General features: G+C 42.0%; 1 protein-coding gene across 4 annotated transcripts in view; it reads right to left on the bottom strand.

Moving 5' to 3' along the window:
- Positions 1–2,698: 2,698 nt before the first annotated feature.
- CRMP1 (collapsin response mediator protein 1) overlaps positions 2,699–14,166 on the bottom strand; it is a 74,335-nt gene continuing 62,867 nt past the window's right edge. For 2 of the 4 annotated variants that reach the window (XM_090035566.1, XM_090035569.1), the window contains exons 11-14: positions 13,079–13,249; positions 7,250–7,429; positions 4,992–5,157; positions 2,699–3,706 (exon numbers count right to left, since the gene is read on the bottom strand). In XM_090035566.1, the coding sequence (XP_089891692.1) occupies positions 3,615–3,706; positions 4,992–5,157; positions 7,250–7,429; positions 13,079–13,249 (609 nt within the window). In that variant the 3' untranslated portion in view covers positions 2,699–3,614. Of the gene's footprint in view, positions 3,707–3,952; positions 4,048–4,991; positions 5,158–7,249; positions 7,430–13,078; positions 13,250–14,166 lie in introns of all 4 variants that reach the window. The other 2 variants (XM_090035567.1, XM_090035568.1) reach the window with 2 other exon arrangements.

Below are 14,166 nucleotides of genomic sequence, written 5' to 3'. Positions count from 1 at the left end.
TTGGTAGGTGTGTTGCCAGCAGGTCAAGGGAAGTCATTATTCCCCTCTATTTAGTAGGGATGCGTGAAACGGCCATATTTGATTCAGATTCAGCCCAAATTGGGGACAGTGATTCGATTAATTGATTTTGATCACTGCCCCCGATTCAATTCAGCCAAATTCGAACCTGACGATTCAATGCTGATTTGGAGAATCAGTGATTCCACCATAGACACAGCGTTAAATGTTTTTTCTACATACCTTGAGGTACCTGGTGCAGCTTGTGAATGCTGTGATAGTGGGTTGGATGGAGTGTCTCACAGGAGTGTTTCTGGTCCACTTCTGGGTCTGCTACCAAGAGCACTGGGGACCCCCCCATGCTCCTGTAGGACGCTCCATAACCCCCAGTATCACAGCATTCACGAGACCCTGCAACCTTGGGGTGTGTAGAAAAAAACATTTAAAACTGTGTTTATGTCTGAATCGTTGGATCTTTCTGAACCTCTCCAAATCAATTCAGAGAGATTATAGGGTCTCCTGATTCAATTCGGATTTGGAGATTTGGCCACCGAATACGGCCGAATCTCCGCTGAATCAAATCAGCAACTGAAACTTTGCACAGTCCTACTACTTAGCCCTGGTGAGGCCACATCTGGACTACTGTGTCCAGTTCTGGGCTCCTACTACAGAAAGGGTATGGACAAATTGGACAAAGTCCAGTGGAGGGCAACCAAAATGGTGAGGGGGCTGGGGGACATGACTTGTGAGGAGAGGCTGAGAGAACTGGGCTTAGCCTAGAGAAGAGAAGAGGGAGGCAGGATTTAATAGCAGCCTTCAACTACCTGAAAAGGTTCAAAAGAGGATGGGGCTAGACTGTGCAGAAGACAGAACAAGGAGCAACAGTTTCAAGCTGCAGCAAGGAACCTTGTGCTTAGTTATTAGGAAGAATTTTCTCACTAGGAGGGTAATAAAACACTGTAACAGGTTACCCAGAGAGGTGGTGGAAGCTCCATGCTCGGAGGTTTTCAAGACCTGGCTAAAGAAAGCCTCGCCTGGGATGATCTAGTTGGGGCAGGTCCTGCTTTGAGCAGAGGGTTGGACTAGATGTCCTCCTGAGGTCCCTTCCAACCCTCATTTTCTGTGATTCTATGTAGATTTGTTTTCTCAGGCAGAGATGGAAAATGAACCTCAGTTGCTCTTGTCCAGGGTGAGTGCTCCAACTGTGAGATAACTGGATAAAAGGGGAACTTCTTCTTTTCTGTGAATCTAACCCTTCATTTCTTTTGCTTTTTTTTAAACAAACAGATCAAACTGCTGTCCAACAGGGCAGTGTTGTAGAAATAAAAGACAGGTTTCTAGGTATCTTGCTCCTCCCCCAATGAAACTTTCAGTGATAACTCATGGCCTTCAGAACAGAGTGGAATGGGATTTTCAAAAGTCTCTATGTGCCTACCCTCATCTGATGCCTCCCCACAGCACTACGTGCATTTTGCCAATGTAAGTTGATGTTGTATGGACACAATGCACTGGCACAAGAAGTTAATATTATTTTCTTGGTGCCCTGTGCTGGAAAAACTTTTGCTGATCCAACTTTGTCATAAAGACAAGGGCTAGGAAGCACAAGTCCCATTTAAAGACAAATGGATATTTTAGTCACCTGACTTATCATTGAGCATCACTTCCCCTTATTTTTTTTTATCTTGGCCTTCCCATAGGAACAGCAACACAAAACAAAAAGAGAAAGAAGATAGGAGTCAGGAAAATGAAAAGGCTTCTTTTTCATACAATAGAAAAGAAGAAAGAGGGAATTTTCCTTACTCAGCTAAGGAGGAAAGAGTGCCATCCATTTTTACAGCAAATTGCACACAAGTGTTTGTTTGCTTTCTGTCCAAGCACTGAAAGTATGGAGTATTGATAAAAATATAGATAGATACATACGAATGGGCAAGTGAAAAATGGCCTAGATCAAAATGGAGCACTGTATATATCACACATTGGTTTTCTCTGGTGGTTGCTGTCCTATGTCAAAGATGAGGATAGAGGATATATCTATATCTCAATTTTATGCAAATTAGACACAAACATGAAGCTCCAGGAAGACTGCTAATGTAGATGTCAGTTAACCAAAGCCTGAGCAGCAGTAATCTAACTGATTATTTTAGTTTGACCATAAATTCTGTTCATCCAAGCTAAGCTGTAATATGCAAATACCAGTATGCAAATGTGTACAGATTTCATAGATTTCATAGACATTAGGGCTAGAAAGGACCTCAGAAGATCATCGAGTCCAGCCCCCTGCCCAAAGGGCAGGAAGTCAGCTGGGGTCATAGGATCCCAGCAAGATAAGCATCCAATTTGCTCTCAAAGGTGTTCAATGTAGGTGCTTGAACCACCTCTGATGGCAGACTGTTCCAGACCTTGGGGGCTCGGACAGTAAAGAAATTCTTCCTTATGTCCAGCCTGAAACGGTCTTGCAGTAGTTTATAACCGTTCAACCTCATCATCCCTTGGGGCGCTCTGGTGAACAAGTGTTCCCCCAGATACTGGTGGTCACCCCTGATAAACTTATAGGTGGCCATCAGATAAAAGAAGATAAAATAATCTTTGTGCTTTGAGGAAGTTGTGGATTTCTAGTGATGTTTCCTAAGTCAGCATCTAACTAACAGTAGAATTCCTATTGGTGAACAAGGACACTGGAAAGTAGAGGAAGATGCTTAACAATCATTTCATTTCCTTTATTTCACAAGCTTTGAATTCAGAAAGAGAACAACAACTAGTAGACCTGATACAGTATAATAAGTAAAAATGCATGTGATTACAAAGGAAAAACTTTGTACAAAAAACTTTAAAAATCTGACAGCAACTTGGATTATTTGTAAGTACCAAAAAACTCATGCAAAAGGAGAGCACTACTGCCCAGCTGAAGAAATCCCTGAATGGAATGGCAACGTTGTGTATAAATTATGGCTCTGTCTAAAATGAAGAGTACAGAGACAGACTTGGAATGTAATTGGTGGAAAACAAAAGCTGCTACAGAGACCATTTCATCATTAGACACAGTGAAGTTGTTTCTTTTCATCTGAGAGAAGTGCTTCTTGGGTTTATAATAAATTAAAGATAAACAGAAGCTGCCTATACTATTCTACTGCATACTTTAAAAATGGCCATATTCTTCCTCCTTAAGTATTTTAGTGAGATTTATCAAATATGGACACTAGTCTTGGCATTGTGTCTAGTCAATTATTGGCAACGTGTTCTGTTCTAAAGGGACTCACTCACAGATCTCAACTTGCATAAATAACTTAGTAACATGCATTAACTACAGCTAGTACAGCTAATAGGCGCAAAGGAACCATCATTTAGTTACAAGACAAAGCTAAAACCTGTAGTCACTAAAGGGGCAATGGAAGCACCATGCTTTAAGGTGACTATGGCATGAAAGCACAACTGTGAGGCAAGTAGTTCCAAACAAACACACCACATTATTATCACCTCTTCCTATACAAAAAAGAAAGACAATTCATTTTTTCCATTAGTACCAAATAAAATTGTGGGCTTGATAACACAGACATTAAATGGAATGGACATTTTTCCCCATGATCCTTCATTCTTGCATTTCTGTCCATCATCTTCATTCAACCAAGACTGGTAATATTAGAACGACCACCAGGGGGTGCCACAATGCGGTGTCCAGTACGACGTGGGTTGTTGTCATCTATTTGAGCTCCTGAAAGAAAGTAAAGCAGGAGATTTCATAAAACGTAAGAAAGCACTGAGGAGGGGAAAAAAATATCTAATCAGTGCATTTTCATCTGACTGGCTCCATAAATTACATATAACCTTTGCCCCTGTGACTGCTGCCAATTCATCTCTAGAATCTGGTTTTCATAAGCATAATAATTTCTAACCAAGCAGATAAACAGTTAGGCCCAGATTTTCACAAGTACTTTCCTGACTAATGTCTCAGACCTACAAAGGGATTTGCCTGAATCGTGTTCCACCAACTTTAAGGGTGCTGCATCCAGGAAAGAAGATCTTGTGAATAGATTCCCTCTGTGGGATCTGGGCCTGAAAGAAAGGGTTTCAATTATAGGTAATAATTTGTTTTTAAAGACTGCAATGTAATTTTTTTCCATGAAAACATGTTGCATTAGTGAGGGGTTGGATTTTCACCCCTCTGCCTCTGCCATAAGATGACAAATCCCACTGAGTTTGCATTGAGATGCTTTTAAAAACTGACCAACACAATATCAGTATTAAGGAACACATTTTGAAAGTGCACCAACAGATGTGCTCTTGTATGTTTGTACATGCTCAGCTTAGTCTCACAAGTACCTTGAAGTGTGTGTGTGCAGCATGGGCCATGGCCCTCTTCCTTGGATCTCTCAAGTGCTTTTTAGCAACCCTTGCAGAGCCAGGATAATGACAGCCCTCATCCCCCAGGGCGACCTGTGGCAGGTTCAAGTACTTTTGGTGTCTTTGGGCAATATGCCTTGTCGTTGTGTGACAGGTTTGATTCTATACTTTTGGGAATTAGTTAGACTAGGTTTTTGTATGGGATGGTTTGAATAAGAATGATTTTGTCTCTCAGGTCCCTCCCAGCCCTAATTTTCTATGATTCTATCAGCAACTGTCAGAAATTCATAAAAAGATAGATTATTTTCCTAGTGTTTTCTCCCAAAGGTTTCACTGGATTCCTAAAGGGATGGTTTGCAAGGATGGGAACTCTGCTGTTGCCTTTCACTGCAAATGCCCTTTCACTGCAGTTATGTGAAGAGCTAAGAGCCACGGCATACCACTTGGTACTGCTGACGTCTGTGTGCTGTAGTTTCCTCATATCAGCATTTAACCTCTGAGAAGAGTAATTGTCTCAAACAACCCCAAAAGATGCTTTTTCCAATATACATCCATGAATGGTGATTTGAATATGAATACGGAAAATAACATGGTGTTTTATGATCAGGATTACTACTCAAGGCTTTTCAGATATTCAGTCAGTGGTATAATTTTACCTGATAAACTGAAATTTGACTGGTGAAGATTTCTGATTGGCGGAGGCTGGTTTTTGGCAGGGGAGGATTTTGCTGAAGGTGCAGGAGTTGCATATTTTGGCGTAGCTGGAATTTCATACACTGGCCCATCATACATTCCTCTGGAGACCCCTTGCAATCCTCCCACCTAAAACAAGACAACAGAAACATGTACTGACATTGCCACCTGACAATGTCCTCACCTACACATACAGAGCACAGTGAGGGTGACTCCAGTTCATACAATCCCGAGCAAAAATGTACACCAGAGTTTTTGTCTAAAGATATAGAGCCATTTTAGGCCAAAATGAGTACATTAGAACACCTTCTATATCAGTCAGTAATCCAAGATATTGTTAATATTGTTCATACCAAACTAATATACTACTTAAGGAGTCACACAATGGGACAGCTGGAGTCAATGCAGGAGGTCGAATTTGCGCTCCCCACAGACATGAACTGACTCAAGGAGGCCTAGTATGCCAACCACCTAGCAATATGCATTGGTGCCACCCTGGCAGGATCACCAAAACACAAATCACACTGAACTGGAAGAATACTGAACAACCTGAAACATGAGTACAGTATAATGAATATCCTTAAATCATATATCTATCTGTTCTAATACGTACAGAAGACTTGACAATGGCAAACATTTGGTGTTTGCAAGACACCAGCCTTTCATGTACCACTCATAATTTTTTGTTGATACCTTTCTTCTTCTATCTAATGCATTTTCTTTATCCTCCTTTTCTGTCTCTTACCACCACAAGCTTAGTGACAATTAAAAAACCATTAACATGATTCTGAAACTTTTTAACTTGTAACTTCAAAAAATTAAATCTTATGATAGGACTGTAAAGACTTTGGGAGAGCTCCTTTTATAACTTGTCTATAAAGCACCTACTACATGGAGCTCTGATTTCAAATTGAGGCCTCTAGGCACTATCAGTGTACTACAAATATGTATGTTATGCACTATGCAGGGACACACTAGGTGCATCTACATGAGATGCTAAATGCACTGTAGACTAAAACCATGTTAGTGCACTAATGCAAGTAGAATTAGTCTAATGCACATTAGCATCACAAAAAAAGTGTGCACCGCACAGTAGTTCCAATTACATTGCATTGAGTTAGTACCTGCTATTAATGAGCCATAACTTAATGAGCCAAACTCACTAACTTAATGAACCGTAATTACAGCACATCAATGAATGTATAGATGCACCCACAATGTCAAAATAGTGCTTTTTGGCTGGAAAAATGAAAGTAGTAATTATGCTATAAAAGTTGACCATACAGAATTGAAGATTCATCAAAAAAATTCAGAGTACAAGGAATTAAAAAGCTTGTTTAAGAATGATCAACCCCACCCCCCAACATATCATAGTAAAAGGAAAGTAAGATGTATGATAGCTGGTTACTTACAGAAGTCTACTCTCATAGTAGTCAGTGTGAGGGACAAGTGGATCAGGGCCAAGATGTCATGCAGCCTGAGCCACTAGTAATACCAAATATGGAACACAACAAGTAATCTAATGTACCAGGCATCTACAAATGTATAATACTTCTATGCTACCATTATTTGCTGGTATCTCTCATATCTCTTTGTTATGCCTGGTATTTGTCTAGGACAGCTTAGTGAATTTGATCATCAATATGTTTTAAAATAAATTTAAATCAATAAATTGTAAATCAGTGAAAAGAGAGGGAGATACAGAAATACTGTATCTCTCTTATTTCTACTAGGCTGCCAGAAGAGAGAGCTATAAGAGCAGCAAAAACAGTGTCTTTGTCTTACCAGAACCTCTTAGCCTGAATAACCAGCAGAAATCCAACATCTCCTCCCAAAATCTAGGCCGTGCTTTGAAGAGCTTCTAGGGATTTGCTCAACCTTAATTTCTGGTGTAAACCTCTCAGCTTCACAATCTAAAGTGGGTTAGTATTGTAATTTATACAGCTCCCTCAGTGAGCTAGACCTGTGAGAAGCAGGTATGAAGACAAGCCTTAACTGCCAGCTGGAATAAATAAGCTTAGCTCTGCCAGAGTCAATGGAGCTGCACTGATTTTAACCAGCTGGCTCATAGGCTTTGGTGCTGCTTGTACCTCCTGTGTCCCCTGTGGATTCATTTCACTGGGGACAATAACAATGCAAAATATGTGCTCAAGTGTTCCAGAGAGGCTGCAGATAGCTCAGCAGTTTCTTATCATATAAATATTAAACTGTTTGAACATACCTTGTTCCTGATTTTGACACGCTGGTAAAGGTATTCAGGGAAAGATTTGCGAGGAATGAAGCGGCCCATTCCCTTATTTACATGCAGATTTCCATCTTCAAACACAATCTTCCCTTGGCTTATGACCACTAGTGGGGCACCATGGCATTCCATTCCTTCAAAGATGTTGTATTCAACAGCCTGAGCAGCAAACAGCATAAAATGTAAACTTCAGACAACCTCCTCTTGTTTTTTCATTTTGGTAAAATACAATGTATATATTTGGCTACATTTTTATCCAGTTTCCATGAGGTCTCCACAAAATCTCAAATGCATTTGTTTGATTGCAGGCAAAAATTAAATTCATTTAATATATTACTTTGTCAGATGCTATGTCACTTACACAAGCTTATGGTTCTCTTAATTAGTTAGACTATATAAGGTGCCGTGGTACTCTGCCTTCTGCCTGACTACAGACTAACATGGCTAACTACCTCTCTTGGTACATTATGTTTGGTGTTAGCATTACTAGAGGTTGGATGAAAATGTAGTCCTTAAACAACAGTTTCAAATGAGATCTTTTCCCTAGGGATGGAAACCAAGAGAGTGCATTGGGATAGATGCAGCCTGCTCATGAACCAGGACACTTTAACAATAAGCATGAAAATTAAGAATGTGAATGAAGAAGATATTCATGCGTCTCAGTGGTTTGCTGAAGGATTCCAACCCTTCTCTCACACATCATAATGTACAGAATCCACTGTCCTCCAGTAATAGTGCTTGGACAGCAATTTGCAAAATGTCATTGACTATGATTGTCCAACTTGAAACAAGGAGAACCATTTTAAGGGATGATACTCCACATTTCTTGAGTATCAGTCCCCTTCAAGGTAACTAAGACTAGGCGAGCAAAAATGAACACGTCTAAACTCATTAAGCATTTTGAACCACCAGGCTGTTTTAAAAGTAAATACTTTAATTGCACTTCCAACCATCTATTTTACCTCTTCATTATCGAATATAAATATTTATGGAAGTGTGATCCTCTATGGATCCACTACATAATAGGCAAACTATGTGGGATCATGTACAATTAGTACTCTGTACACATTGGCGCATGAAGTAAAGTAACTCCAAAGTTTTGGAATTAAACAGGAAATCTCAGTATGTACAGTTATAAATTAAGATAGAATTCAGACGATAGAAACATTGAATTAGATGTATCAGATCAGGACCTTGTTCAATCTAGTTAGGCATATGGTAATAACTGATACTTCAAAGATAAGCAAAAAGAGTATATTAGGTGATTGTCAATCCTCTGGATCATGGTGTAAGCATAAGAGGTCTAATCAGGTGCCTAATGTAGCTGACAAGCCCAATTCAAGAGTGAAACAGCTACAAGTCCTGCAGCTCCATACCTGTCTGAGTTGAAGTCCAAATTTACAGCATTCTTTCTTACTTTGTTTCCATCCTCTGGATCAGGGGTGGGAAATTATTTCGGCTGGAGGGCCGCTTTACGAGATTTGGTGAGCTGTCGACGGCCACATGGGTAGTCTGCCCCTTGACCACTGCCCTGCCCCTGGTTGCCATATTGGGACCAGAAGCCCCACCCCTTAACTCCTGACTTCTGCTACAGGAAGTCCCTCTCTGTGGCCCCCAGAAATACTCTTTTTTTTTTTTTTTTTTGGGGGGGGGGGGATTGCCATCTTAGAACCAGAAAAAAACAAATTATACACTAGAAGTCAAACACATACTAAAACATACTTTAATTTTATTACAAAAAATATTTGTCATGATCTGTGTTTGTGTAGTGCATATAGAAGGGATTGCATAATAACTGAAAAATAAAGTCTCAACCTTTTGTCTTGTGGGAGGGATGGGTGTAGGGAAGTGCAGTGTGGGGTTGTATATGGGGGATGTGGGGAGCTTGCAAAGGGGTGTGGGGGGCATAGGGTTTGTTGGGGTGTGTGTATATGTGGGGGGGGTTGGAGGCAGGGTATGGGTGTGTGAGGTTTGTGGAGTGTGAGAGAGGGTGGGGGGTGTGAGGACCCCCCCCCCACACTCCCCCACATGGTGCACAGGCCCCGCTGGCGGCAGCAGTAGCAGGCAGGGGTGGGGGGTAGGGGAGGCTCAGGGAGCTCATGCCCAGTGCAGGCAATGATGCCCAATGGGATGCAGTTCCAGCTAGCACTGTGTGCAGGGGTCGAGACATGCAGCTTGCCTGGCTGTCTCTATCACGGAGGCTCCACACCACACACCTGCAGCTTCCACACTCACACCAGGGAAAGCCCTGCACTGGACTCCACAGGGAAGCAGGAGGTGGGGTTCACTCCACTCCCAGCAGGGTCTGCGGACCTGCACAGCACAGGGCAGGGAAGGCAGCCAGTTCCAGCATGGGAGCTGCAGGCATATGGCCCCCATGATAGAGGTGGCAGCAGGAGCCAGCTGGGAACTGCAGAGGCCATGCTGGCTCCTGCTGCATTTGCCAGCCCTGACCCCCGGGGTCCCGCACTCCTGCCTGCTGCCACTTCTCCCCCCTCCAAACCTGCCACCACTGCCTTTTCCCTGCCACTTCCCTTCCTTCCTCACCCACCGCCACCACTTCCCACCCCCCACCTGCCTGCCCACTGCTCTCACAGTGCATGGTTCCCAGCTGCAGGCCACGACCACACAGCACATCAGGAGCCAGCTGGGAACTGTGTGGTGCCAGCTGGGCTAGGCTGGGTCCTCCTGTGCCAGCAATCCTTATCCCCCCCAAACACACACACACACCTGTTTTTATCTGATTCTTCACTCTTGGGCAGAGGGAGAGCAGGGAAACACCCCAAGGATTTCCAGGCCAGAAGCCTCTGCTAGCCAGAAGCTTCCAGCTGGGGGTTGGGGGTGTCAGGGCTAGGGTTGGGGCTGGGCTGGGGAGGCCTTGCTGCTGCTGGGTCCTGCTGCTGGCTCTCCCTGGGTCCTGCTGCCACTGGTGCCTTCTCAACTTTGACAGGCAGTAAGGGGCAGATAAATATTACTTTTCTAAAAATTTTAGGGGCCCCGGGGGTTGGATAGAATGACCTGGTGGGCTGGATCCAGCTCTGGATCAAAGCCAGTTTGTGTTGAGCTGAATCCAGTGCCAGATATTCCTTCCCAGATTGAACAGGATTCTGCATACTCCTCTCAGATTTCTACACTGATGTAGAATGACTTCATATCATTTTTGCACACATTGTGGTACTGCTATAGATTTATACATTTTAAGGCTGGAAGGTACCACAGAAGATCATTGGGTCCAGCCCCCTGCACCAACCAGGCAAGATAACTGGGGGTCAGGTGATCCCAGCAAGGTGACTGTCCAGTCTCCCTTGAAGATTTCCAGAGTAGGTGATTGTACCACCTATGGAGGGAGCTTATTCCACAGTCTGGGCACCCTGACTGTGAAAAAGTTTTTCCTAATGTTGAGCCTGAATTGATCTTCCAGGAGTTTGTAGCCATTACTCCTAGTTTTTCCCTCAGGTGCCCTGGTGAACAGTTGCTCACCAAGCCCTTGATGTACTCCCCTTCTGTAGCAGTAAGCTGTTACCAGGTCCCCTCTAAGCCTTCTTTTCCTCAGGCTTAAGAGTCCCAGATCCCTCAGCCTTTCCTCACATGGCTTGCCTTTGAAGACTCTGATCATATGGGTGGCTCTTCTTTGGACTCTCTCAAGCTTGTCCACGTCCTTGTTAAGGTGCAGTGCCCAGAACTGGACGCAGTACTCCAGCTGAGGTCTCACCAGTGCTCAGTAGAGTGGAAGAATCACCTCCTTGGCTTGCTGGAGATGCATTGATTGATTTATGCCAGAGTATTATTTGCCCTATTGGATACAACATCACACTGCCAGGTCACAGTCTTAGAGGGCGAACCCACTTTCTAGAGCCATCTTGAATCTCACTGTACAAAATATTTTGGGGGATACAGTCTTCTCCCATTCTCCTGAAATGGCTGAGGCATCACAACCTTCTCTTCTTGATAGTGGTTTCTAAGTGTGTCAGTCCTGCATGCTCCAGCACCTCTGTGTGGCCTTTTTGTCTTTTGCCTTTATTTCAGGATCTTGTACAAACATCTCATGTGGAAGCTGTTCACTCTCCCAATATGCCTAGCATATGTAGTCCATATTTCTGAACCATAAAGCAGGGATGACAGCACGCAAGTCTCACAGTTAGCATCTTCACATTAGTTGTTAGTTTGTTGTTAGTCCATGCATGCTTCTGTAATAGCCTGATATTCTTAGCTACTTTTCTGATTCTGTTAGTTCAGTCTGAAGGTCAAGATTCCTGCTGATCACCCGTTTTACTCTGTTGTTGTCAAATGTCAGAGGTATTTGATTCTTTGTCTGCAAGCACTACAATTGCCTTCATACCTTGAGAAAATGATGTTCAGCAGTTTAGAAGGACAACCCAGTTTCTTTGGAACAGTAAAAAGGCCCTGTTGGCCATATCAAAGGACTTTGTCAGACCAGTGAAGGCTATGTACAGTGTTTTTCATTTTTCTCTACATTCATCTTGCAGTTGCTTGACAAAAAATATAATATTAATGAAGGAACATCCTGAGCAAAAATTGCATTGACTTTCAGGATTCTTTCACCTAGAGATTGCAGCCTAGGGAGCATAATGCAAGTAACAACTTTTCCAGTAATGTTCAACAGGGATATACCTCTATAGCTGTCACAGTCACTTACATCCCCCTTGTTTTTGCATAATTGTACAAACAGAGCATCGCTGAAATTTTACGGTATCGCTCCCTCTTGCCAACAGGGCAGTATAACTTCATGGAGCTTTCAAAGTAATTCGCTGTTAGCACATTTGCAGATTTCAACAGCCAAGCAGCCATTGGCATGTGCCTTGTTCCCAGGAATTGATTTAACGGCTTTCTGCAAATCTTTTAATGTAGGCTCGTTGTCCAATCCATCATAACTTCAAACCGTGGTAATCCTTCAAGTTATTCATGTTTAATTTCGGTTTTACTGGAGTGTAGTATTTCATAATGTTCAGTCCAACACTAGTTTTTTGTTCATCAGTGATGAGATTTCTCTTTAAGTCTTTCAGGGGAGCTGTCTTCTTCTTGACGGGACCAATTGCTCATTTGATGCCTTCAGACATTCTGCGGCTGTCATCTGCATCTGCTGCTTTCTGAATATAATCACAAAGTTTCAGCCAGAATCTTGGGCACACGTCTTAGCCTCCTTTTGCATTTCTCTTCAAGCCATAATATCAATTCTTGGCAAACACAGAACTGGTAATATGAATGAAAATGGCCAGCAAGCACTAGAACTCTGTGCAAGTCAATATCTATGTGTTACCAGCAGCTACTTTGCTAGGAAATTCACAAGAAAGACATCATGAAAGATCAGTGCACTGCCATCAATTAGATCTAGTACTGACTAGGTGCTACCACCTGAAAGAAATCCTGGACTTGAGGTCTTATCACAAACTTATGTAGCAGACTCACACTGACCATGCCTTAGTCTGCTGCAAAGTCAGAATCAAGGCAAAAAGAGTGGGTTGGCATAAACTGGGACAGCTTCATTGACATGAGCTAAGGTAAGAGTATTAAGACCAGCTGGTGACATGTCTTATACTGTATTATTGCTTAAATGTATGGGGCAAAATAGGAAAAATACCTTCCCAACTTCAGTGATGACAGTTTTATTTTCTGAAACATGAGATTTAATTACTGATTTAATTTTAATATGAATAATCAATTTTATTAGCATAGATGCATTAACATATACTGCATTATTCATAACGTCTATAGTCAGTACATTTGGAATTTAAAATCAAGCTTTAAAGCAGGTATCTTTATAAGGAGATTATAAATTTCTGTTCTTACCGATTTATGGCTCTTGGCTGTAATAGTCTTCACCTTATCAGGATCCCAGATAACAACATCAGCATCTGAGCCCACAGCAATCCGTCCCTTTCTTGGATATAGATTAAAAATTTTGGCGGCATTGGTGCTAGTAACAGCAACAAACTGATTCTCATCCATTTTACCTGTGGCCTAAAAGCAAATTGCCTTAAGTAAATGTGTTTCCAAAATAGAACATTTATAATATCAGTATACAACAGGGATGTATGATGGTACATTGGACATATCAGGCAGAAGAAATATATTATGGTGCGGCATGGCATGAAGGCATTTTCAGCATGAGCAGAGGATTATATAAATGACCAGATGAGTGAGTTATTCAGGTCATCCCAAAGAAGAGCCACTAAAACCTTAATCCATACGCATCGTCCTGTCCTCTATACAAGACACTTTTTTCCAACAGATAAAGGGCTTGTTTCAGTTACGTTAAGGCCTTTTACACTGCTATGAACCATGAAAGGAATATTTAAAGGCAGTCTTTATATTCATGTTAAAACACTTTTACAGTGCCAAAAAAAACATAGAAGAGCCCCAGTGTATCTGGAATTCAAGCTCAGACTATTTTAAGGATGTTTTATAGTTATTACACAAAACAGCCATGCTATTATAGATGTTCCGACATTTATAAAGACAGTTAGCAGCATAAACTGTACAGGCCGTAGAGGCTGAAAATGTCACTAGCCATCAAATACTAGAAATATCTAATAAAAGCATAAAATCTATACCACACAGAACAGTGTTGTGATTTTCCAGTACAATATCTTGGGATATTCTCTGGCTAGAAAGAAGGTCTGTGTGTTCCACTAGGAAACACACAATTGTCCTTCTTTGAAAGTATAAAAGCCCTCATTTTTAGCCCAAATATTATACAAGATTCCAATCTGTAAACCCATGAATAGTCCAGGGCTCAACCCAGTCCTACCAGCATTCCAGCCCCATTCCTGCAGTGGCTATTTTGCAGCTGACTTTCCATATTTTGTGGGAGAAATTGGGGGAAATGTCTCTAGCTGGTTGCTTTGTGGCTATATACAGTGACTAATTGAAGCTGT

The sequence above is a fragment of the Crocodylus siamensis genome, chromosome 2 (assembly GCF_052110815.1).
Source record: "Crocodylus siamensis isolate JL-2025a chromosome 2, ASM5211081v1, whole genome shotgun sequence".
NCBI classification, from domain to species: Eukaryota; Metazoa; Chordata; order Crocodylia; family Crocodylidae; genus Crocodylus; species Crocodylus siamensis.
The sequence above is the reverse complement of the archived record's forward strand: the minus strand, read 5'-3'. Positions and strand labels throughout refer to the sequence as shown.